General features: G+C 53.4%; 12 protein-coding genes across 12 annotated transcripts; 8 read left to right on the top strand and 4 right to left on the bottom strand.

The window, feature by feature from the left end:
* Nucleotides 1–522: 522 nt before the first annotated feature.
* Nucleotides 523–1626, top strand: G647_06721 (uncharacterized protein; the record flags this gene model as incomplete). The annotated part of the gene is made up of 1 exon (XM_008731040.1): nucleotides 523–1626. One exon carries the CDS (start codon nucleotides 523–525, stop codon nucleotides 1624–1626), a length of 1104 nt encoding a protein of 367 aa, XP_008729262.1.
* A 3096-nt stretch (nucleotides 1627–4722) lies between these two features.
* Nucleotides 4723–8295, bottom strand: G647_06720 (uncharacterized protein; the record flags this gene model as incomplete). Its single annotated transcript, XM_008731039.1, has 1 exon — nucleotides 4723–8295. One exon carries the CDS (start codon nucleotides 8293–8295, stop codon nucleotides 4723–4725), a length of 3573 nt encoding a protein of 1190 aa, XP_008729261.1.
* A 261-nt stretch (nucleotides 8296–8556) lies between these two features.
* G647_06719 (uncharacterized protein) lies at nucleotides 8557–9906 on the bottom strand (the record flags this gene model as incomplete). Its single annotated transcript, XM_008731038.1, has 2 exons — nucleotides 8557–9597; nucleotides 9652–9906. The coding sequence occupies 2 exons, from the start codon at nucleotides 9904–9906 to the stop codon at nucleotides 8557–8559; spliced, it is 1296 nt and encodes a 431-aa protein (XP_008729260.1).
* Nucleotides 9907–10204: 298 nt separating this feature from the next.
* G647_06718 (V-type proton ATPase subunit F) lies at nucleotides 10205–10732 on the top strand (the record flags this gene model as incomplete). The annotated part of the gene is made up of 4 exons (XM_008731037.1): nucleotides 10205–10231; nucleotides 10281–10315; nucleotides 10368–10539; nucleotides 10592–10732. 4 exons carry the CDS (start codon nucleotides 10205–10207, stop codon nucleotides 10730–10732), a joined length of 375 nt encoding a protein of 124 aa, XP_008729259.1.
* A 1693-nt stretch (nucleotides 10733–12425) lies between these two features.
* G647_06717 (uncharacterized protein) lies at nucleotides 12426–12797 on the top strand (the record flags this gene model as incomplete). The annotated part of the gene is made up of 1 exon (XM_008731036.1): nucleotides 12426–12797. One exon carries the CDS (start codon nucleotides 12426–12428, stop codon nucleotides 12795–12797), a length of 372 nt encoding a protein of 123 aa, XP_008729258.1.
* A 1345-nt stretch (nucleotides 12798–14142) lies between these two features.
* G647_06716 (uncharacterized protein) lies at nucleotides 14143–14310 on the bottom strand (the record flags this gene model as incomplete). The annotated part of the gene is made up of 1 exon (XM_008731035.1): nucleotides 14143–14310. One exon carries the CDS (start codon nucleotides 14308–14310, stop codon nucleotides 14143–14145), a length of 168 nt encoding a protein of 55 aa, XP_008729257.1.
* A 522-nt stretch (nucleotides 14311–14832) lies between these two features.
* Nucleotides 14833–16791, top strand: G647_06715 (dihydroorotate dehydrogenase (fumarate); the record flags this gene model as incomplete). The annotated part of the gene is made up of 1 exon (XM_008731034.1): nucleotides 14833–16791. The coding sequence occupies one exon, from the start codon at nucleotides 14833–14835 to the stop codon at nucleotides 16789–16791; it is 1959 nt and encodes a 652-aa protein (XP_008729256.1).
* A 26-nt stretch (nucleotides 16792–16817) lies between these two features.
* Nucleotides 16818–17432, bottom strand: G647_06714 (uncharacterized protein; the record flags this gene model as incomplete). Its single annotated transcript, XM_008731033.1, has 1 exon — nucleotides 16818–17432. One exon carries the CDS (start codon nucleotides 17430–17432, stop codon nucleotides 16818–16820), a length of 615 nt encoding a protein of 204 aa, XP_008729255.1.
* Nucleotides 17433–17852: 420 nt separating this feature from the next.
* Nucleotides 17853–19890, top strand: G647_06713 (uncharacterized protein; the record flags this gene model as incomplete). The annotated part of the gene is made up of 2 exons (XM_008731032.1): nucleotides 17853–17982; nucleotides 18035–19890. 2 exons carry the CDS (start codon nucleotides 17853–17855, stop codon nucleotides 19888–19890), a joined length of 1986 nt encoding a protein of 661 aa, XP_008729254.1.
* Nucleotides 19891–20996: 1106 nt separating this feature from the next.
* G647_06712 (uncharacterized protein) lies at nucleotides 20997–22058 on the top strand (the record flags this gene model as incomplete). The annotated part of the gene is made up of 1 exon (XM_008731031.1): nucleotides 20997–22058. One exon carries the CDS (start codon nucleotides 20997–20999, stop codon nucleotides 22056–22058), a length of 1062 nt encoding a protein of 353 aa, XP_008729253.1.
* A 384-nt stretch (nucleotides 22059–22442) lies between these two features.
* On the top strand, nucleotides 22443–23255 carry G647_06711 (uncharacterized protein; the record flags this gene model as incomplete). The annotated part of the gene is made up of 1 exon (XM_008731030.1): nucleotides 22443–23255. One exon carries the CDS (start codon nucleotides 22443–22445, stop codon nucleotides 23253–23255), a length of 813 nt encoding a protein of 270 aa, XP_008729252.1.
* Nucleotides 23256–24066: 811 nt separating this feature from the next.
* G647_06710 (uncharacterized protein) lies at nucleotides 24067–24582 on the top strand (the record flags this gene model as incomplete). Its single annotated transcript, XM_008731029.1, has 1 exon — nucleotides 24067–24582. The coding sequence occupies one exon, from the start codon at nucleotides 24067–24069 to the stop codon at nucleotides 24580–24582; it is 516 nt and encodes a 171-aa protein (XP_008729251.1).
* Between the last annotated feature and the right edge of the window lie 159 nt (nucleotides 24583–24741).

Here is a 24741-nt window from a genome sequence, read left to right as displayed (position 1 = left end):
CAGCCTTCCGTGCGCATCCGAGCGCGCCAGCCACCCATCAGCCTTCCGGCGACCAGTTCCTCCAAGCACCAGACCCCTGTGCATTTATCCACAATCATCGTAATTGCGGATCCCCCGTTGTTGTAAAGGTCAGTACACGGAGTACGTGGTCACGTTGAGGAATTATATCTCTCAGTCAGCCCCGGATATCTGGGATCTCTCCCTTTTCTCCCTTCATTTCGTGCCCAGACACACAACCAGAGTCATAACCCCCCTCAGCCTTGTGCCGAGACCGGTGTCAAAAATGGCTAATTCAGACATACTCCCCTCATACAATGCCTTGTTTCCCGAAGAAGAAACTAACGTGGTGGTCAATGGCCGAAGACGTCACACAACAATCACCCTCCGTGAGATCTACTACCCGGGAGGCTGTCCGTGCCATCCACGGGAGAGGAAACCGAGCAAGAAACCGGCCAAGTCGAAACAGGACCGCTTGAAATCACAGCCCAACATCTTTGAGCCCGACCCGCTGCACGACTGTCTATGGCTCGGCCACGCACGCCCCACCGTCGCCGAACGGTCAGCGAGTCAGAGCAGCGCGAGTTCGTCGACGTCCAGCAGGAGCACCAGCAGCAGCAGCACGACGAGCAACGGCACTTCGACCTCAGCTCCTCCACGCAGGGACTCGATGGCCCCATTCGCCGATTCCAAATCCTCAAAAGCACGCCCGTGGGACTGGTTTGTCCGCAGAACATCCGCTTCAGCGTAGTGGATGCGGACGCCGGGATTGCCCAGACGGGGCATATCTTTGATCTATCAACTCCCGCGACCGAGCCGATCTATGTGACGAACGACCTGAAATGGTGGAAGCAGAGGTATTTCCTGCCACCTTCGTTCGAGGTCTTTCCGGGTAACGCCCACAAGCATGGGAGTCGGAGCCAGAGGACCGCTAGCCGGCGAGTCGCCCAAGAGGGGAGCGAGATCAGCGGGTTACCACCGTCACCACCGCACGACAGCTTGACATTTCCCGACTCCCGGTCCCGCGCCCACAGCACGACGGGGCAGACGGAGAAAGCGTATCCAGTTGCCGAGATCAAATACCGGGGCTGGCAAGGTCTCACGGGCATGTCTGTCGCGCTGACGGTTTACAACATCACGCCCGAGATGCACTACCACAACCATTACTCACACGCCCTGGCCGACGACCCCGATTCAACGCCGGACATCCGCTCCCGGTACCTGATCAGCCGCACGGGCTGGAAACGCGAGTACATCCTCACCCCGGGTGGCTATAAGTGGCGGTCTCCCTCGCCAGTCGAGAAGAAGGACATTCTCGCGGCTCCGGCCGTCGACGACGCAACGCCGGTCGGGCACGGCAATCTGATCCTCGAGGATGCCGACCAGACGCCCGTGGCCGTGTACAAGCAGCGACGGGACCACGAAGTCCTCGGCACACTGACGGTCTTGCTCCAGCACGTGAATGAGACCGGGTCCGACGGGAGGAATGGGCACGGACAGGGCCACGGGCACGGTCATGGACACGGAAAAGGAAACGACGGCAAAATCACCACCGAGGCGGTCCTGGCGAGTTGTCTAGCCGTCGTGACGTACGAACGGATTGGATGGCAGAATTTGCTGGGCCGTTGACGGTGCTTGCAATCGGCCATATTCTGTGTTCCTGTGGTTCTTCTTCTACCACGACGTGGATGGACACTATGGACGGACACGATGGACGCGCTGGCAGGCGTTCTCGCACTCGAGGATTGTCGATTGTCGATTGTCGATTCCTAATACCTGGCTGATTCATAGCTTCGGTTCTTTGGGATCTGCATCTATGTGTATACAGATATTATACCCCGTCCCACGCCGTGAAGTCGTGAGTACGGAATAGGCTAGGTAAGGGCTATGTATCACTCCGGTCTATCTCGCTTACGTTGATCATGCATCCACGGGATCTACATAGCATTCAGCATGCTCGTGGGAGTGAGTGACTTGAGTCAGCCCGAGGCTTGTACTGTAGTACACAGATTACGGTGTAGGATTCCGTGGGATTTTATTAGCAGCTCGGTCTGTACTTCTGTACTGGGGTACTTCTGCACTTGTGCGCTTTCCGTATTCTTCATGCTGGCATCACTGTACTCCGGAATAGTGCATCACATTCTGTCACATCGCCGTCTTCAGACACACATGTGAACAAGTACGGAGTAATCGAGTTGATAACTGACCTCGAAAATCGCATTCAGACGGGAATGCCCCGATCCCGAATCTGCGTACTGCGTATAAGAACTCAAGACAGCTTGACTGATTACCACGTACAGTAGGGAAGTACTCAGTACTTGATACGTAGTAATTACAGGAGCTACTTACTGCCCTTTATGGTCCATTGGCGCCACTTGTGCCCTTGTCAGTGTGGTGCCTTGCCCGCCTCGCCTGCCCTGCATGCACTGCCCGCCTGGACTCGGCACAACACAGTCAGCAATACTTGTATTCATTCGCAACGACAAAAGGCCTTCGTCGCTTTATATCGTATCATCGTTTCGCGCACGCTGGAGTGAATGTGGACGCGCGTAGTGGAGGCCCCCTATTGTCCTAGGTCTCGCTCACCGGCTTTCGCATCGTTCCTCGTCCGAGTCCTCTAGGCCGTAAACTGTGCTCCGTATCTCTTATATATTCCGTTCCCGCAGTTCCTGCGCTGCGTCGGACTGTGTAATATGTACGGAGTATTGCGAACACCATATGCCCCGCTTATGCTCCAGTCCGTCATCTTATGTCTGTTGTGCATTCGTAATTCACCCCGTGTCGACAATTACATTAACATCCGCATCATCACCGGCATGCCCCGGCCGGATCTGGCGGGCTCGGAGGACGTCGGATTCTCGGCACAAATTTTGGCCCGAGTCTGTACTCGTCCTCGTACTCTTCCACGTACGCCGTGGACAAAGAGAGAGAGAGAGAGCCATGGATTGGTAGGCTAAAGGATAGAATACCCGCCCTCGCGCTTGCACTCGTAGTGCTATAAGTCCACAGCCGTTTCCGGTTCTTCCGCGATCAGAAAACGGCAGTCTTCAATCGCATGATATTGAGCCCTCCGGATGAATCGATCTTGATTGCGGCGGAGCTGCTGTGGGAAAACGCTCTGGCAGGCGTCAACGCCCGTGAACACCCTGCCAGAGCAGCGCCGCTGTTGTTTCTCGGATGCTGGTGTCACGCTCTCATTTCTCACCGTCCAGGGCCTGGTCACAACCTGCTGCTCATTTTCATCATCTTCCCACCAGAACATTCTCGAGGCCGAACTGTTGGCTTTCCGAAATGAACGTGAACAGGGCGATCAATCAGCCTTATTTTCCATTGAGAACCCGGAACGATAAACAAAAGCAGTCTGGTCCCACTGCGATGGGGCCAGTGTGCTCAAGCGTCGACCTCCCTGGGTCCACACACGCCGCTCTCCAAAGACAAAGACCATGTTCTTTGCCGAGTGGTCGTGCGGCGGCATGAGTGTCCAGTCACATTCGACCCAAAAATGCAGCACTAAACATTCATACATATGTGGCGCTGCCGCAAAGTGGGAAAAAATGGTCGTAATCAAGCCGCCCTCTATCGTGTTTGATAGCACCGCCTGAAGCAGGGTTGGAACAGTGTATGCCTCGGCTCGCGGTGGTCCACCGTCATGCAACTGGAGTGACTCGACACAGACCATGTGGTCGTGCGGGATCTGCGCTTGGAGGTCGCGAATCTCAAAATGCGAGACTGACGGCAGCACTAGCCGCATCAGCGTGGGCGACCATTCCGGTACAACAGAGCTCGTCACACTCAAACTGCGAATACGGGCGAGTGTTGGAAGCATTTGTGGTTGCGTGAAACGCACGTGGTCCTCGACCGAGGCCAGCTTAAACGTCGCTACCCGAAGAAGTACAGGATAGGCCTCGTCATAGATCTCGCGACATGCGCGGAGGATGCTGAGGTCAACCGGGCGACGAAGGCGTGCAGAGATGTATTCCCCTAGATCTAGATCACGATCCCAGTCGGGCACAGATTCAAGGCCGATGGCGATGGCATTGATCAGACTGGTGCGTGGAGACTGTCCTTCCCAAATGAGGGCAGCGTGAAGCCCACGACCAAGATCTTTCCATGCTGGACTCAGCACCAGACCGGCGAAGAGCGCTTTGTAGATCTTGACTCTAACTTCCGCAGGGAAGGTAAGCAGAGAGTGGGTCATATTGCAATGTAGCTCCGACGATGTGGATGTGGTAGGCATCGGGGGAGGAGACCTTGGTCAGATGGATCTGAGAAAGCAGCGTCAGAAAACGAAGCTGGATTGGAGATGCAAGAGTGCTTTCGAACCATCTCACTGGCGCGGGAGAGGCACTGGCTTCCGCAAACCACCGATTGTTCTACCGCGCTTTGAGTGTAGTCGCTTTCTGACTGCACACAGTCCGCTCATCTACTTCGACTTGTGTCATTGATTCAGCTGTCGTAGTGGAGGATGGTTCCCTTTGGCTACACCATTTTCGGCATGGCGCATCTTGGCAAAGACGGCGTCTATCTGCCGCCCCAACGGCCCGCGTTGGACCGCGCAAGCGAGACTGAGGATATCCTCGACCTGTGGTAAATCTCTATGGATAATATATTGCTATGACAGGCCTGCTATGTAATGATAGTCACCACCCTCTGGGAATGAACTCCCGTCCGATGCAGTCTCGTCTCGGCCTTGGTACCTTCCACCCGATCTCATTCGTGGAGGATTCATTTCACAGATCCTACCCCCAAAATGCACCTGACCAGCCAAAGGACTCCCCTGCAGAACCAAACACCCACCCGCAACACCCTCAGTACCACTCTGAGGATCCTTACAGCCAACGCACCAACTGCCGCAAATACCAACAGGTACAGCAAACTTCTCGCCATATCCATGAAGAACCCGCCGACCGTTTCTCCTCTGCTCATGTGAAACCTTACCTTGCCAGTTTTGGAGTAGACGAAGATGATGGCCCAGACCCTCGAAGCTGTCTTCGTCATAACCTGCGCCATCTCCCAGGCTCGATGAAGCAAGTCCCCACCTATGGTGAGGATCTGGGGGTGGGTCTTCACCCACATCTTGGTGGCTTCGAGGGGGACAAAGACAATTTCGTGGAGAGCGGTATAGGAAGTGAGATTGGGGATCTGGACTTCGATGGTGTTGGTGCTGGTACCGCTTACGTTACGGCTCCCAAATACCTCATTCTTACCTGCAGAGCAGCCAAGGGCGAGGCCGATGGGTGAGGGAATCCGTAGACGGGAGCCGCTGACTGCTCGACTGGACTCGGCACCGCCGCTGGCATTTCGCGAGGTGATACCCGGGCCAACGGTGGGTAAGCTGTTGCTTCTCTGCCTCCTGTGGATGTTGGGTCGCGCGAGAGTAGCTTTCTGCTGAGTCAATCCTATTGCACTCATTGCGGCTGGTATTGCCGCGCTCGCTTTTGCAGGCCCTGGCAGCTTGGAAGCATTCAGTGCAGCCGCAACGGCGTCGGTTTGGCGCCTGAGCACATTGAGTTTCGAGGGTATCGCGAGTGTCGGGCTCTGCACTGACGGTTCAACCGGTAGCTTCGACAATGCTGCTTGGATATGCCTGTGGTCAGATTTGGATTCCTGAACCATCCTCGGCGGTGATTTTCGCGTAGCCTTGACAACATCCAAACCCTTGATCTTTGATACTTGTTCCGACTTGTCAGTTTTGGCCTTTGCAGGGGCTTCTGTCCCTGTCACAAGAGCCGATACTCCAATGCTACTGCCGGTGGTCTGAGCTTGAGGCCACATGCTGTTGGCTGGACTGGGCGAAGCAGTCGGGCTGGGATGTCCCAGACATCCTTCATGGCAGTCTAATTTACAACACTGAGGGCAACAGATGGAATGATCACGTTCATCACTTTCAGACTTTCCATGTGACAGAGTTGTTGGACCCTGCTGTGCAATGGCCTCTTTGCAGAATGTGGGATCCCCTGGCAGCACTGGCAGCGGGCTTCGATATGGATGCAGTGGTTTAGTACCCTCTTTTGCTTCGGCGACGTCCTTCTGGAGGTCGGACGTATGGGTGACACTATCGGTATTGTGAAGCTTGACGTCCACAAAGCCATGAATGCAGCGGCTGCACTTCCTCATCAGGCCACAGCTGGTCGACGTCACTTCTGCCTGGTCGGGAAGCGTCTTGGTTTCGGATGGCAGGACTTGAGAAGCTTCCACTCGCGGCTTCAGGGCCTCTGGCATCACTCCTGGCTCTCGGTCTGGGATCCCTGTTGTCGAAAACGTGTCGATGGGTGTCAGCATTTTCTGTGACTGATGGTCTCGCCATGTCATGTCGCATCGTCCTCGGTGCTCGACCTTGGGAACGCCGTACACCCCCTCCGCCCTCGCGGGCCTTGTTGGACGCGCCATCGCTCTTGGTCGGATTCTTGGCAACGGGGTGGACATCATAGAGTCTGCACTTATGTTCATGGCGGTGTTCATGATGATGCCGGAATCGCTTGGTGGAGCCGGTCTCCGCAGGAAGCCATGATGGCCACGATGCATGCGCAAATCCGGTTTCGTTGGCCTTGGGCCAACCTGCAGTGGCACTGGAAGGCCCGGTCCGTTGATGAATATGCCGGTGGGTGTGGTAGTGGTATTCAACAACGGGTTGAGAGCCAACCTCGTCTTCTCCAACACGCTCATTTCCGGCAGAGGCATGGACCTTGGACCCTCCAGCCTTGGCCCAGTCGTCCGTACAAACGGCGATGGGTGCCTCGGAGGGTTGTCGTACACCGGTACTGGCATGGTTCTTTCTCCCATCGGGTGCTGGTTCTCGGCCGGCGGAGGTATTGGGCATATCGGCCTTGCTGCCCGAATATATGGGTATGCTGGGTCGCCGCCTTCCCTCGGTCCCTGAGGCGCCTCGAGCTTGAATCGTTGGCGACCCTCTATGAGGTCTGCGGCCGTCCCTGTGGGAGTCGTGGGATAGGGCGGGCTGTTTCGTGTCGACTGGGATGGGCCACTGTTCATCGGCAGACATGGTAATTCTTTTTCGGCCATTTGTGGCCCAAAGATGCTGGTGATTTCTGAACTTGGGATGTTGGCTGGCTGGCCCATCCCGCGCGCCCCTAAAAAAAGGTCGCTAGCAGTAGTGGGCTGAGTCCCACACGGAGCGAAGTCGTAGGGCACCTTGCGCAGGTCTTTATTCACATTCTGGGGATTCAAGAAACCTCCCTTCGGAGCTTCTGGCGCAGAAGAGGAGCGCTGGCCGTCATTGAGTCTGGGCATTCGTAAAACGGTATCTGTGCTTTCATCGCTGCCTTCCTGGGTCTGAGCGGCACGAGCTCGCATCCGGTTCGGTGGACTTCCGACAGGTTTTCGCTTCACTGATGGGTCCAGTCGATAGGTCTGTGACACAACAGTGTCTCCATGTGCGTATGGATTCTCATTCAAGGAAAGGTTGTTCTCTATCGGCCGTTCCTTAGTGTGAAGGATCATCTCGGGTTCCAGGGGGCTGAGAGGCGCATCTCTGCTCTCCATCAAGCTGGGCCCACGAATAGAGTGCCAAGGTTTGGCGGCCACCAGTTTCTGTGGAATTCTCAACGGCTGGTGCTGATGCTCAGGAAACCTCTCCGTTTTGTTCGTCGAAATAGGCGTAGGTTCACCTACATCCAGGCTGATCCATTGATCACTCTTCTGTCGCCAGCGCGCAGGGCGGCGTGGGGCTTGGGTCTGCGCAGTGTAATCATCAAGAGAGCTGCTAGCGCTGTGTGAAGGTGTGACTACACCAGTCCTAGGATTTGCTCCCCGAGCAAGAAGGTAGTCATCACTTTTCACAGATTGATGCATGTCCGAACATGCGCTGGAATGTTGCGCATGAAGTCTTTCCGCTGATGTAGACTGACCGTCGGGTCGTTTGGCTAGGTTTTGCTTCGATTGACTGTGGTTGAAGACAGTGGTTCGTCGACTCGTCTGACTAGAAGGTACTTCCAAGACGGTTTCCAAGTTGTGCGACCGGTGCGACCTTTGAGACGGATTTGTGCCAACAGTCGAGTGTGCCCCGGAGAGGCGGCTTCGACTGTCGCGACCGCCGTCGGTATTGAGATCCGACCGTTCTCTAGAATAGCCAGAGTCACGACCACGGCTGTCGCGAGAGGAGCTTGAATTATACCGCAGCGGGCCTCGAAATCCCCAGTGTTCGGATTCGTCTTCGTTTTTGAATCTGGTATGCTTCCTGACACGGAAAGAGCCCACCGAATTTGATAGTCTATGAACAAGGCGAGATGAGCGAGAAGTGGACGAGTCATCTGAGGGGTCAGCATATTTGACCGGCATCCTGAGGTAACGGGGTGGTTGCTATGCTATGCAGTCCATACCATACGGTGGTCTGTGCACTGGGATGGTGGTAACGGTAACACTCGGAATTTTGAACCAGGATGGCTCGCACACTGCAGTGCTCTTGACGACGACCATCATTGATCAAGAGAGGAAACTGCGGCCCGGCCGTCAAGTTTTTCAGTGGAAGAACGGCTCACATTCTGTACGTCATGTATGCAACTCAGAGGGTATCTCGAATTAATCAATCTCGCGCCTGTGCTAGAATCGACCACTTTCTCTGCGGTTCTTATCTGACTGCAGGTGGCCCCATCTCTGAGTCGTAGCCCCGGAGGGCACGCTCATTCGCTTGTCTGGACTTGATGCTCGCTTCTCTGGACTCACTGGCCTATTATCGCGAGAAAAGTTGGTCGATGCGCTCTTCCGAAGAGGAGACCCAGCGTGACTGTAGACGCCGAGGCTTCCACCTTCACCGCCTGCAGTTGTCGGTCGAAAGTTCGGCTGACGAATGCTAGACAGAGGTCTTATGACTGACCCAGGCTGTGCACTGTGGACGGGTGAGCGGAAGTCCGGGGTCGATATTCGATGTCGCAAATTCGAGCTAGAGGCAGCGCCATCTGGGTTTGTGTACTGGACGTAGTTTGGATTGGGTTTGGGATTGAAACCCCGGTTGATTACCACCATTGGGGTGTAAGTGTCGACTTTATTATATCGTTCCTCTCGTGCGGCACTGTAGGCCGCCTGCTCGCTGAACTGGGTACCCACATCTCGGTACAAAGGCTGCGTCCGTGGTCTCACGTATTTGGTATCATACTCGTGGAGGACTTCTTTCGAAATGAAGGCGGAATCTTTGACCTGGGTGGAATAACTCGATTGAAGCCATGTGAGCTGGACGGAGAGCAGGGCCGCTACAAACATGGCTGTTGCAATTGTAACGCTGGGTCGTGGATCAGACGGTAACGTAGGCAAGAAGAGCCAATATACCAGGACATGTCCAGGACTGAAATAGCAAAATAAGCGGAGAGCAATAGGAAGCGGATCCCATACTGCGACCTCCCATACATCTCTTGTTGGGTTTGGGTGTGCTCTTGACTGCGCCGATTCTGTGCCAATGATACTCGATAGGTATTGTAAAGGTGAGGACGAGACAGGGGAGGAGTCGACTCGGACGCGTCTGGCAGATGGAGTACTGGGAACATCGTCCACTGAATTTTCGAAGAGACGGTAATGCTTCTTCCGCCAGAAGGTGTACACCGCGTTGACCATGCAGACCAGGGTCAGGAAGTGAACAATGAAGGTGGCCTGCAACGAATCAGCTATCCATCATATGTCTGCTCTCGCCATGTTTGTTCTTACCAGCCAGGTCGTCCATGCGACCCCAGGAATCTCACCAAACACGTCGTCATAACCAGTAGATTTTTGCTTCGTGTTTGCCCTGGCAATGATGAAGACAAGATTCAGGGTCAGGCCGATGGGAGTGGCCCATTCCTTCTCCAGCTGATCCCAGCCATTGGCTTCCAGTTCTTCCGAGAGCCATAGGAGAAAGTCGTAAGGGTTAAGGTGGCTTTTGAGCCGATCTGCAAGAGACTGCCGCCTCACAAATTTGGGCATCTTTCTCAGGGAGAAGTTGGACTGGAGTCCGCGAACGGCATCTCCTCTCGCCAGACACGAAGACTGACTTATACAAAAGGTGTCTGTTGGGTGAAGGGCCAGTGAGGGGGAAGTGAAATGGCAGTGAGAAGCGAGTTTCTGAACCTGGAGAATAAACAATGACGAAATGGCAGCCAATCGGAAATGGTTCCCCCGACGCAGGTACAATCTAAACGGTAACTCGCCCTCGCAGGTTCCCTTCATGAGCTTCTAACCAGCTCCAATTACATCTGAAAGTGAAGCGCGAATCTCAGCAGAGATGGCGGCGCCGGTGTCGGCGTACAAGGTAATTGAGAATTCTCACGACCAGCCGCCCGTTGCTGACCATTTTCCAGGACCGGCAGTTCATTGCTGTCATCGGGGACGAAGAGTAAGGACGCGGCGACCTAGGCTACAAGAATTATCGGCTAATTCTCTTCAAGCTCCGTCACAGGTCTCCTCCTTGCTGGTGTTGGCCATGTCACCGATCCCCCTGATTCCCAAAAGAATTTCTTGGTTTGCGATGCGAAGACGGAAAGATCTCAGATTGAACAGGCGTTCAACAGATTTACGAAAGAGCGGAAAGATATTGGCATCGTCCTGATCAACCAACATGTATGGCGTATCCAGCGGATTCATACTGAACATAGCGCTGACGAAAAGACAGCTTGCGGAACAGATACGGGATACTGTGGACAGGTTTCAGGATGCCTTCCCTGCTGTTTTGGAGATTCCCAGCAAAGACCATCCATATGACCCGGAGAAAGACAGTGTGTTAAGGCGTGTGAGAAGGTTATTTGGCGAATGATACATGAGGCTTCTTCTCCTTTGCCACAAACTGGAGTATCGTGGCCGGATTGCTGCAAATATACACGTACCAGCTCTGTCGACTTGAAGAACTGGGTCTGTCGGGCATTTGGTGAGGTCTATTTTGGCCCAAGGCATAAGAAACTCGAGCCGATGACGATTGAATGAAACGCATGATCATCAGCAAGCTGTTCTCAAACCAGACTTCCAAGCAATGCGGCAGCCCACTACTGAAAGCATTTCAACCTTGGTCTCTACCTGGAGCTTCTCATCTATTTCGCACTGTTTGGGCATTCTTTCGTGGTTGCAGTGTTCTGTTCAGCTTCGTTTTCAATGTACGGACTGGTTGCAGCCTGAGGCACTGGGTACTGCCCGGGGTAACGTTCAGCCGTACGGCCCTGAGAAAAGGCATAGGCCCGGCTTGGGCAACTCACCGAGTCGACCAGGTACTGACTGACCAAGCACATCAATATCCATCGCGACCAACGTATATGTGTCCCCGGGGACAGCCGTCACCATTTATGTGAATTAGGAGGCCTCTACGCTATGGTGACTTAATAGTCAAGATGCATCGTGGTAAAAGGTATGAAGGAACAGATGAAACGAACGAGTCTCACTGTTTACCATTTTGCCAGCTTCCTGCTGGTCGGTTTCACGCCCGCTACAAGACACATGCCTTATTGAGTAAGTCAACAGTGCACGTATGAGCATGACTAGCTTGTGTTCTCCAACCAGTCCTGACCTCGCGGAAGAAACCACGACCAAGGTTTGTCACACAGGTAGAAGAATTTCTGGAACGAGATGTGTGAATACACAAAATGGGACAATCTCTACGACGGAAGACTTTAGATGTGGACACACCAGAAGTAAATCGATGGAATGTGGAAGTATTGCTGCTGAGAAGGCGGTAGTATACTGGAAATCCAGAAGTAGAGCGGTGTCCTCTGAGCGAAGCTGCATCCTTCTGGAGGTCAGCACGTAATCTCGATAAGCTAGGCTCAAGGACCATAAAGTGAGGGGTTGCGCGAGTCGAGGATGAGCGCAGGAAGTCGATCCCAGAATCGCGTAGAGACTGCAAACCTCTTCGTCAGGGAACACTGCAACGCAGCACACGGATGACAGGGCTGGCAGTGGAAAGGGTCGCACAGCCTTGTCGCCTATGTATGTACCAAGGGTTGTTCCGAGCCCCGGTCGAAGGCCAGACCTTTGATCCAAGGTTGCACTGCTAACAACGCCACCGATATATGTATGACTCGTCTATCACATCTGTCTGCTGTACCTGAAAGTCGCTGCGAAAGTGAAAAGGTATATACATACTAGCTAATCACGTTCGAGAGAGGAGTGGCGACCGTGCATTGTCAAGAAAACACAGGCCCGAAATTTCTTCGACCACAATGACACCTCGAATTTCACCAACAATAATCCACCTCGACGACGGGCGCGTTGAGATCTCGACTTCGCGCATTTTCCTATGTGGCGCCAGAGATGAAGACGTAAGGGGCCTCCATGAAGCATTCTCCGATCCAGAGGTTATGAGATACTGGTATGATTGCTATTCCCTCTTCCCCCTCCCGCCATGCCCTACTTGTCCCTTTCAACCAAGGAGTAATCACCACCAACCCACTTCTCACCAAAACCGAAGGAGCACACTACCACATAACACCCTCTCCGAGACGTCAACGTGGATTCAAAAAATGACGACCTCGGATCAAAATGGTGTCACGGACTTCATCATCGTGCATAAGGCCACGGCATCTCCGATCGGCAAAATCGGTGTTTGGCAAGACCAAGAAATCGGATTTCTTCTCTCCCGCTCGCATTGGGGTCAAGGTCTTGCTAAAGAGGCGTTGCACTGTGTATTGCCCTATCTCTTCCGAGAAAAGGGTATGGAAGAGGTTACCGCGGATGTCGACCCCCGCAATCACAGGAGTATCAGACTTTTGGAGGGCGTGGGGTTTGTGAGAACGGGATTCAAAGAACGGACGTGGGAGCTTGGCAGCAAGTGGGTGGACAGTTTGTATTTGGGCTTGAGGAGGGAGAGGTGGGAAGGACGGGAGGATCGTTAGCGGTAAGGGCAGTAATATTTGCGCGAAGACTCCAGCGGCTAGCGGAGGAAAGCGTTGCAAAGAAGGCGAGGACGCATGCCCGTTTCAGAGGATGCCATACCGAGAAAATACGTTCGACGGAAAGTGGTCGCGTATGAAGAGCGTCGGCGATACAGGTCGTCCTTGAAGAGTTGACTGAAGCTTGATGTCGTTCGAAATGCCTCCTATTGGTAAGGATAAGGTATGTACCTCGTTTGCTGCTAAGAACAGGCAGTTGAAGCCCAGATGCCAGAATATCTCCACGGCAGGCAGATACTGCCGTGCAGATTGAGATGGAGGAAAGGCGGGAATGTTGAAGCGGGTTATGTATCGAGACGGTGAAAGATCCTAGGCAAGCAGCACTCAGAGTGACTCAGGATTTATTGAAAGGGCCAAGTTTCAGATATCATCTTGTCCATTGGACTCGGCTTGTAGACCAGGTAGAGTACCAATCGACCACATGATGCTCATGAGTAAAGTGCCTTGCTCAAGCAAAACCCCCTGGCGGGTGCAGCATCAGTCACCGCTCCGTGAAAATATTCTCCACTTCCTTTGTTCCTCTTCAAGAGTCTTCCGCTCGTCTAGTTTCAGGGTCAGGTTGCCTCGAAGTGTTGCCGGAGCCCATCAGTACCCTGGGGTCTTCAGTCTTGGGCCAGTCCAGAACGCTATCATTGAAGGAGTCGGTCCCAAAGATTGCCAAAAATGGTCCATACTGTCCACTTCCCCCGTGAAGCATGCAATGTCTTCCATACGTAGACCCGCCAGGGTAGCTAAACAAAGTGCCTGGTCAGTGGCGTAGCTCGTGGGGCGATGGCGAACCAAGGCATGAAGAAGCTGGATGAGACCCGCAGCTGGGATATGAATGCCATCGTAATTCGCATGGCGGCAGTTGACCAGAGCCGCCAACAGAGAGCCCCCGAATTCCTCAGCTTATTTGTCCTGCCGCAGGGTAGTTTCAATCTGTCCAATGTCAACGATGCGATCAGCAAATTGAGTATCCAAAAACGTGCGAGGGCACCTTCCTACAAAGTTCATAGTCGGTTAGGCCATGTCGAACAAGTGATATACAGGACAATCTCTGGCACGAGAAGGTGAGAAGAATCGACCTACTCCAAGTACGCGTCGACGACCAAGACTTTGTCAGCTTGTCGATAGGTTCTCTTTAGATTTAGAATCGTTCGAGCTCGAGCCTCTGGTGGATGTGTGGGCACACAGAGGGTGTCAGTCCAGTAAGGCGCACGCCCCCTACCGTTCCGGATAGAGGTTCGCAACCATGCTCCCGAGCCAGGCTAGTTGACGACGCGGAAGGGAGTTTCTTTCGGGTCTCCTAGTCCATGGGACCATACGTGCGAGACGGCAACATATGGTACCGCGCGTTGACTATCAAGCAGTTCGATTGTACTGCACTGGGAGTAGTCGCAGTTCGAAACATGGGGCAAATGACCGGCATGGAGGATAGCGAGGAGGTCGGCCTGCTGGGTGGTGGCATTGTCATGAGAGCTGTCCTGATATAGATGCTTGGTTCTGTATGACTCCCGGTCCACTTTGTTGACCACACAATCGACTTCACAAGCTCTCGAGTGGTGGAACTAGGGATTGGGACGTCTGATACGGGAAATCATGTAAAGGCATTTCCACAGGCAACGACTCCGTCAGCTACGCCACTTGTTCATATACCCTTCTTGTTTAGCAACATTTCATGAGAGAGACTCAATTCTGGGGCTTACCAGGTATATAGCCCAAAGAAACTTTGAGAAAGAGAGAACGGAATAAGAAAATGTCAGAGAAGTGAGCGAACAGCAGAGGCAGGTTTGCCGATAATGGGCAGCCAATCACATCGGCGGATTATGAAAGCAGTTTGACAGCATCACCACCATCACTTCAACGTGTAATTAATTTCAGATCCAAACCCGTGCATATTCACACACTGGTCGAGCCGCGTGATTCTTTCTCATAAATACGGGGAGCATCAGGGCTTCTGTCTGGCAAAGCGTGATCTGTGTTGATCCGTCTGGCCATGATTCGTTTCAGAGTCAGACGAGGTGTCACGAGAGGGCTCATTCAAACCCTGGAAGCTCGAAGAACGTCTCGATCGTCACCTCCCCTGTCGAGGACAGCCGTAACCTCAACGTTCAAGCGCCCTCAAGGCCATTTTCAATTCACTTTCAGCCGCTTCAGGAGCTCCGACGCTGTGTTCAAACGCCACGCCTCCACCTCTGGGGACGCCCCTCCAAAACCGTCACGGCTGATCGATTTCCTTGTGGGTGCTACCCTTGTGCTGGGCGCTGGTATCTTCTACTTCTACATCACAGACACGCGTGCAAGCGCACATCGCTACATCGTGATCCCGACTCTAAGGTTATTTTACCCTGATCCAGAAGATGCTCATCAGGCCGGCAATCACATTCTCAAAGCACTCTGGGAGTTTGGACTCCACCCCCGCGAACGCGGCGATTCTGATGCGAACAAGGACCTTGAAGTGGAGGTCTTTGGACAGCTTCTCCGAAACCCTATTGCTACTTCCGCCGGCATAGACAAACAAGCCGAGATACCAGATGCTCTCTTTGAAATTGGCCCTGCCATTATCGAAATTGGTGGTACCACTCCCATGCCACAAGACGGAAACGAAAAGCCTCGGGTGTTTCGGTTGACCTCACAACAAGCGATGATCAACCGATATGGTTTGAACTCTGAGGGTGCCGACTACGTCGCTATGAAACTTCGCAATAGGGTCAGGAAATTTGCGCACTCACTGGGACTCGGTCGAGACGAGATTGCAGAGAAGGCAGTGCTGGACGGCATTGCCGGTGTGCCTCCGGGGAGCCTGACTTCGGGGAAATTGCTTGCTGTTAATATTGCCAAAAACAAGTTCACACCAGAAAACGACGTGGAGGCTGTGACGAAGGATTACGTCTACTGTGTTGAGACCCTCGGCCCTTATGCCGACATTCTCGTCGTCAATGTCTCCAGCCCGAACACCCCTGGTCTTCGGTCTTTGCAAGAAGGAGACAAACTAAAGAGGATATTGGGCGGCGTGGTTGAAGCGGCCCATAAAGTAGAAAGGCGGACACGGCCTTTTGTCATGGTAAAGGTCAGTCCGGACGAAGACTCAGATGAACAGATTGCTGGGATATGTGACGCTGTTTGGGCTAGCGGAGTGGATGGAGTGGTAGTTGGAAATACCACTAACCGTCGCCCCCAGGCGTTATCCCAATTCAAAAGCTATTCACCGGTGGAGCAGCAAAATATGCTTGAGAGGGGCGGGTTTTCCGGACCTCACCTCTTCGAACGTGTCACTGCTTTGGTGAAGAAATATAGGAAACAATTGGCAGAGAGACCCCCGTCCACTCGAAAACCAGATTCACTACCTGCTGGGAAGGGGGCGTTAGAAGCTGAAGCGGACGCTATCAGAGTCAGCCTCGCAGCTAGAACCACTGACACGGGGGCCGACATCCTGCCAGAGACAGACTCCGACAAGGTCACTGCGTCTGTCGACAGCGGTGTCGTTCCAGTTAATGGCATGATCCAGGAAGGTGGTTCAGCCCAGCAACCGCTAATCAACCTTCCGACTGATCGCCGTTTCGACAAGTCGCCAGCAGAAGAGGACAATCCGCAGGTCGAGGAGGTCCCTCCTCCCGACCCGGGTGTGCGTGATGCAGTAGAGAGACGGCAGCTCAGGTCCATTCAGGAGGCTATTGAGAGGCTTCCTCCCAAGGCGCAGCGTGATGCTCTGGAGCGGCTTGAATCTCCTCCACCACATCTGGGTCTGCTAGATCAGCCCAAGGTCATATTTGCAACTGGGGGTATCACCAACGGCAAACAAGCACTTGAAGTGCTCAACGCAGGTGCGAATGTGGCAATGGTCTATACTGCCTTGGTATATGGAGGCATCGGCACCATCTCGCGAATCAAAGACGAGATGCGTGAGGAAATGGTAAGACAGGCCCAGCAAAAGCGTGCAATGAGTTCAAAATGAAGTCGAATGTCGAATCATACCTGAAATCAGCATTTCGGCCGCTGCAATTCTAGCGTGATCTCGGTGACAGTCGCGCCGTTATGCTCGATAGTTTCCTTCGAGACCAGGCGGAAGCCTGCATTGGCCAGAATTCGGGCACTTGCGACATTCTTCTCGTCAATGACCGCTGTCAGCACCTCGGGGACAGAGACAACATCGTCATCGGTACTGAAGCCCGGGTCTGCATCCTCAATCGCCACGATCCTTGTCGGCAGCTCCCACCACGCCTGAAGCCAGCGCTTGAATGCCTCAGTAGCATATCCCTTTCCCCAGTATTCAGTTCGGAACATATAACCACATTCAGGGGGCTCGGAGATGTGGCAGCCCAAGACACCAATGACTGTTCCGGGGTTCGACAGCTCCTCGATCGCAAAATTGAAAGTGGTGGCGTCATTCGGCGGCAGGGATCTGTTCATCCAGATCTGGGTTGCCTCCTTGTCGACATCAACCTTCCCGGTAGATGTCCACTTCATGACTTCAATCTGAGTACGCAGGATGTGGAAGTCTTCAAGGTCTGACTGTCGTATGGGCCTCATGAGGAGACGAGCCGTGGTCATGGGCAAGGCAGGCGTCGGAAAAATGGGTCGTGAGATTTTCTTCATGGTGGGCTAAAGCACAGGGTCAAGGAAAAGGGTTGGGTATTCACTCATGGCTGGGTACTGAGGGATGGGTAGACTATGCTTTATGTATCATCTCGTGAAATCGCCAAGTGCAATGGGTTTGAGCATTACCCAGTTCAGGTACCGGCTTTCTCAAGAGGCTGTCTGGTGACTCGACTATTTGATTAGTCGCAATTGAAGCCAGCGAGGCGAGAGCCTCCAATGGTAACATTGTTGGCGTATACTAGTCTCCACTCGGGCTGCAGAATCTTCCAACCAATGATTAGGCGGGGAGCGCGCTATCCTCTTGGCACTCGGCAAACCTGCCTTTGGTAACGCAGTCTTGACAATTTTTTGTCCGCCGCAACTGGCGACCGCCACGATTATTCCCCTCCATCGCCATTTCTGGCGCACACCGACAAGATGAAGACCACCTGGAAAGATATCGCACCGGTGCCGACGTCTCAAGAGTTCATTGACATTGTGCTCAGTCGGACACAGCGGCGGCTCCCGACCCAGATCCGTGCAGGCTTCAAAATCAGCAGAATAAGAGGTGAGATTTTGCCGCCTGGTATCGAGGCCTTGTGGTTGACTAGGTCGTCCAGGTTTCTACACTCGAAAAGTCAAGTTCACCTCGGAGACATTCTGCGAAAAGTTACAGGCAATCCTCGACGGGTTTCCTCGGCTACAAGACATCCATCCCTTCCACAAAGATCTGCTCAATACCCTCTACGATGCCGACCACTTCAAGATTGCTCTGGGCACTTTATCGACCGCCAAACGACTCATCGAGACGGTGGCGAGAGACTATGTCCGACTGTTGAAGTATGCACAGTCCCTTTTCCAATGCAAATCTCTCAAGCGGGCAGCGTTGGGTCGGATGGCCACAATCTGCAAGAGACTGAAAGACCCGCTGGTATACCTTGAGCAAGTGCGACAACATCTTGGGCGTCTGCCCAGCATAGATCCCAACACCCGCACACTCTTGATTTGCGGATATCCCAATGTGGGAAAGTCGAGCTTTCTAAAGTCGATAACCCGAGCCGATGTCGACGTTCAACCCTATGCTTTCACCACGAAATCCCTCTTTGTGGGTCACTTCGATTACAAATACTTGCGATTTCAAGCCATCGATACGCCTGGAATCCTGGATCATCCGCTAGAGGAGATGAACACTATTGAAATGCAGTCAATCACGGCCATCGCACATCTGAGATCAGCCATCCTGTATTTCATGGACTTGTCAGAACAATGTGGCTACACGGTCCAAGCACAGATGGCTCTTTTCACCTCTATCAAGCCTCTCTTCGCCAACAAACTCGTGTTTATCGTGGTGAACAAGACCGATGTGATGAAGCCCGAGGACCTGGACCCTGAAACTCAGCAACAGTTGAAGGACCTGTTGACCCAAAATTCAAACACAGAACTTCTGCAGTTGTCCTGTGTGACCAGTGAAGGGGTTCAGGAGGTCAAGAATGCGGTGTGTGACCGGCTGATCGCGGATCGGGTAGCGGCGAAATTAAAGGCCGGACAAGCGTCGCAATCAGCAACCTCAGATGTACCAACGGGGCGCCTTGGTGATCTTCTCGCTCGGATACATGTAGCACGGCCACTGGAAGGCTCCATCAGCGAAACTTACATTCCCGAAGCGGTTTTGAATGGTACGCACAAGAAATACGACAAGGAAGACCCGGACCGAAGAAAGCTCGCACGCGACGTCGAAGAGCAAAATGGAGGTGCTGGTGTCTACAACGTCAATCTGCGGGAATCCTACGACCTTGCAGACCCGGAATGGAACAACGATCGGATTCCCGAGTTCTTCCAAGGCAAGAATATCGCCGACTATGTCGATCCAGACATCGAACAGAAACTGGCCGAGCTTGAAGCAGAGGAGGAAAGACTTACGGCGGAAGGATACTACGACGAAAGTGAAGACATGGAAGACGAAGACGATGCAGAGATCCGCATGAAGGCCAACCTGATCCGCAACAAGAAAACGCTCATGATGAACGAGGCGCGCATGAAGAAGAGCCTGAAGAACAAAGCCCAAATACCGCGGGCAAAGAAAACCCGCACGCTCGGGCAGATGGAGAAGCATTTCAACTCCATCGGGCTGGATGTGTCGGCGCCCACTGACCGAGCAAGAGCACAAATTCGCAACGCCAAGCCGGCTTCCGAAGCTGGTGGTGAAGCGATGGATCTCGACGGCCCTTCCGCAAGACTTGCGAAGTCTCTCTCCAGAACACCCAAGACCAACAGACTCACTGATGGATTAGGCGTGAGCGCCACGGGCATCACCGATCCAGTCAGGCGAGACAAGGCGCAACGTATGGCGAAGCTGAGCCAACGACAGATGAATCGTATGGCCAGACAGGGCGAGGCAGACAGGCATGAAACGGCGTCTCTGCCGGCGCACTTGCTCAAGGGTAAGAGAAAGATGGGCAGTACCAGATCGAGATAATCTGGCCAGGTCTTCCCAAGGTTGACGATATCACGTTCATGCATTCTCTAGGAGTTAATGTGTACTCCGGCTCAGACTTGCGGGTTAGATGGTTGACTATGGCATAAGCCAGCATCACAGTCCTGAGGTTCAGGTAGGAAAAGTTTTATGATACCAGAGGTGGTTCATCGACTGGAACGCCCTGCAATTCCCACAATTGCAAAGACAATGTATTCATCCTTCTGATCTTCCCGAGGTCGTTGTTAGTCCTTGGGCGGGATGTCCATAGACACAGCGTGCCAAATTCCGCCTCCCAGCCTTGCTTCACAATCACGTTAGAGCCGTGAATACTAATCATGGTTCAAGCGCATGGGGGAGATACGGCAGTAGATACTAAGTATGGTGGCCAGACGCCGCCAACTGCATGATCTGGATTCAGCCAATCGCTCAGCTTTTTCAGCGAGGACAACTCGACATGCATCGTCGTATCATCTACACTCCTTCTTGGAAAGCGACAAGGGAACTTAGAATTCAGCTGTACGCCTTTATGCCTGTTTGTCAGCATTGACATGGGGACTGAAGCCGAGTGGTTGTCGTCTGAATCGGACTTGGCCCCCAGGTGCTATCCCCTCCCTCGCATTCACACAGTACTTTCCTCGATCCCCTCTTGCGCAATACTTTCACCTGGTACGTAGTTGTACTGCTGTCGGTGTTTGCACTGGGCCGTCTTATCGCCGAGCACGGCCCCTGGTGCCCCCTGCTACCCAAAATGGCAGTCAACACTTCGATGATCTGTAACCACTTATCCTCATTCGACGACGGCGAGGAAGACGACTATGCCAATTAATAAGCTCCCATAACCAGAGCCGCGAGGGCCATGAGCCAGCCGGTGCCTCGTCCTAAGGTCTTATGTCTGCTGAAGAATCCCGAACAAGATTCGATGGCGCGATGGCACTTGAGATGGTACTTAACAGACCGCTCCTCCCGTTGGTGTGAGTAGCTGAAGCGAACATTTCGACTCGGTGCCAACTGGAGTGTTGCAAGCTTGACCACTTATCATATACGCCTCACATCTGGCATTCTCTTCCTGCAATATTCAGCGCCCTCTCACTCGCCAAGTCGATACGATGGTCCCTCGGACTCAAAAGGCTTTGCTGGTCACCGAACTGGGCAAGCCCCTCACCCTTACAACTGAACGAGCAGTCCCGCAACCCGGCGCAGGACAAGTCCTTGTCCGTGTTACCGTTGCTGGTGCCAACCCTCACGACCAGAAGTCTCGTGAGACAGGCCTGTTTATCGCCGACAGCCTCCCCGCCCCCATCACCAACGACGTTGTCGGTGAGGTAGTGGCCCTGGGTACTGGCGTGACCAAGTTCGCAGCGGGCGACCACATCGTCGGCCACGCCGCATTCGACAAGACCCACGTCCAGAAGGGACTTCAGGAGTATGCCGTCCTTGACGCCGACTTCTCTGCTAAGATCCCAGAAGGTTTCACCGACGATGATGGTGCTACACTTCCTACCAACGTCATTGCGGCCCTAGTTGCGCTTTTCGACCCGAAGACGCTTGGGATCCCTGCTCCGTGGACCGAAGCCGCCAAGAGCTTCGATTTCAAGGGCACAACACTGCTGGTCGTGGGCGGAGGTAGCAACTGCGGTAGATTCGGTGTTCAGCTGGCTGCACTCGCCGGCGTCGGCCGCATCGTCGTCGTAGGGGGGGACGAGGCTGAGTTGAAGTCATATGGAGCCACAGATGTGATAGACCGCCACGGCTCACCAGACGAAGTCACCAAGCGCATCCGGGATGTTGTTGGGGACGACCTCATCTACGCGTACGATGCTATCAACCCACCAGCTACCCAGACCATTGCCATCAACGCACTGTCATCCACAAAGAAAGGCAAGTTTGCGCGCTTGTTGCCTACTGGACCGGTCGACGAGTCACAAGTTCATGCCAAAAAGGAAGGCTACGAACTCAAGAACGTTTTCGGCAGTTCACACGTACGGCCAGAACTGTGTAAGCCGTTCTGGGACCATGTACCGCAGTACCTGAAGGAAGGAAAACTGAAGCCGACCAAATATGAGGTGGTCGGCCTGAAAGGATGGGAGGCTCAAAAGGTCAACGAGCTCCTGGATCGCTACCGCGACGGGAAGAAGGTCGTGAAGACTCACTTCCATCTCTTGGAGTAGGTCGTCACGGCGATGGGCTTGACAAAAGATGCAATTCTTGATCGATGAAGCGATCAAGTGAATGTCGACGTGTCACTGGTATAGCTTGCACAGATTGTTCCCTTTCACGGGTCCGGTCTTCACAGGCCGCTGTCATATTCACTGCCTTTTCACTGCCTCTTCACACTCACTGCCTCTTCATATTCACTGCCCTAGCTCTTCCACTGCCTTTGATCGCGTGAGTTTTCATGTGTCGCGTTACCTCTCGCACTTGTCTCCCTTCATAACACAAACCATCTACCTGCCTACCGCGCACTCTTCATTGATCAATACACACCTCGTCCTCATTTACGCAGAGCGACGACCATGCCGGCAGGTGATACAATGGATTCTCCACCGCCAATAATGCCTCGCGTCCGGGCCTACCTCAGATCGACACACTATCCACCAGAAGACTTCAATTTGGAGGCCGAAACTGAGGCTTTCCAGGCGACAGTCACGGCGATGGCGGCCACAATGCCCAAACTGGTGGAAACACTCGACAATCTCCAAGGAGAACTCACAAAGGAAGTTTGTAACAGCTTCAAGTTGTCCGAGCCTCACGTCTTCTTCAAAAACAAGTACCACACCTTCCTGGAAGACATGATGCTCGACATCTTCCACGACAAGCCTCCTCAACTGTCTGCATTCAACTTGTTCCTTTGGACACTGCAGTACGAAGCAAAACAAACCGCAGGCCTTCTTTCAGGGAGCGATGACCATGGCCCACTGCCGCCTAGCTGGAGAAGTTGGGTCGTGGTGATGCTTTCCAACACCCTTGTCTTTCAACATCATAAGCTCACCACGGAAAAAGAGAATGTCAAGCAATGGATCGTGGATATCTTCACCTCCGTCGACGATGCCCGTATAGCGAATGAAGTCCCAGGGACGCTCTTGCATCAGACATGGAAGAATGTGTATGACCGGGTGCAAGATTTCAACCGCATCCTCACGTTCATGTCGATTGGACACTCCAACTTGATGGCTGAGATCGACCGGCAGGAGGGTGGAGAGCTCGAGAAAACTGGACCACGGAAACCTATCCACGCGGTGTTGGGTGAAGAGATCACAAAGGCAGATCCTAAGATCATGATCCCCGATCTTGCTATTCCCGAGGATCTCGGAGCACCGCCTGTCGACAATGAGAACGAGGAGTCAGGCTTGCGTGGTGGTTCATAAGGGTTGTTCAACGAGTTGTGATGAACTTGGTCAGATGGTGTCCACCATGCTCGAGCATGCATGTCCTGTTGTGAGATGCCTCTGGCACTTTGCTTCCGACTCCAGTCACAAGCACTGCGGGTCGATGGAAATGGAACGCGGATACGGCTCAGGGGAACTGCAATTACGGCACGGAGCAACATGAACAGAGCACCAGCGCTGCAGAACACCTTGAGGGGCGCGAACAAAGCGCACTATGCACTGCAAATTGCGAACCGCCGCGACCTGGCATTGTGCCTTCGCATCAAATGTGTTTGCATAGACTGCATATTCCCATTTGACCGCCTCAACACGTCCATGATGTATACCCTTGGTCTTTCCTGGTTTTCCTTTCTCTCGTTTGCTGTTAGTATTCCCCTTGCTGTCCCAGCAGCAAACTAGCCGTACTTCTGTGCGTAAGATTTCTACTCCCATTTCCTCAGCGAGCAGGGTAGGAGCAATAATCATCAGGAACTCGTGGTCATTGGCAAGCGCGCTTCTGATCAGTTCATCCACCATTTCATTCTCGCGCCACCCACTTGGAAGACATTAGCGAGATCCAATTACCTGCTCATCTGTCTCAGAAACTCAACCCTCCACGGGTACAGCACTCCCTCATAAGCGGATCTACACACTGCGACAGCCCAGTCAGTTAACCGTCAATAACCCCAACATCTCTCTCAAACTAAGCTACGTCGCAGGATAAATCACCAGCCGGACAGTCTTCGTGGCCATGTCAAGGAGACCCTCCATCACTCCCAATCGTCCACGATGCAACCACGACCACGACATGATGAGTCTAGTACCCATGGACGTGCGCAAAGTTAGACGGGCAGTGGCAAAAGTGGTCCACAAGATCGAGGCCTTTAGAGACGATCTTCGAGAGCATGAGCATGGTCGCCTCTCACCGAAGCCTGCGCACCCAAGAAAGAAGCCTAGAATAGAGCATCCAGAGATCGACATCTCGATGCGAATCGGGTCCACACTTTATGAGATCAAGTATGTGGATATCTTGGCCGGAGAGCACGGGTTGGTGGAGTTGACTCAGGCGCATGCGGATGAATACGAACGGAAATGGGGAATGCATGGAGTGTTCTGGGACTTGCTTGCAGTCTACCAAGGCAACCCGGAGCTACGACAAAAAGTACTTCGAGATCGTGATACGCACGGCGATATATTCGAGCGTCTCGAAAAATTCTACGAAATCGAAGAGTCGCTGTATTCGAGGGACGACCACGGCAACGAGGAGGAGGACGACGACGACGAGGACGATGACGAGGACGAGGACGAGGACGACGAGGAGGACTAGAAGAGTTGGAGGCTGCTGAAAAGGTGTCATGGCGTGCCGGTCAGAGCGGATGATGCGAAGAAATAGACTCTATGTAAACGTTTCATGCGAGTAGGAGGGCGATGGTGAGTGCTTTGAAACGGATCCCACCAGCAACAAGAGGGCGCCAGTTCGAAGTAC

Source organism: Cladophialophora carrionii, assembly GCF_000365165.1.
Source record: "Cladophialophora carrionii CBS 160.54 unplaced genomic scaffold supercont1.5, whole genome shotgun sequence".
Classification (NCBI taxonomy): Eukaryota; Fungi; Ascomycota; class Eurotiomycetes; order Chaetothyriales; family Herpotrichiellaceae; genus Cladophialophora; species Cladophialophora carrionii.
This window is presented reverse-complemented; position numbering and strand designations above follow the sequence as displayed.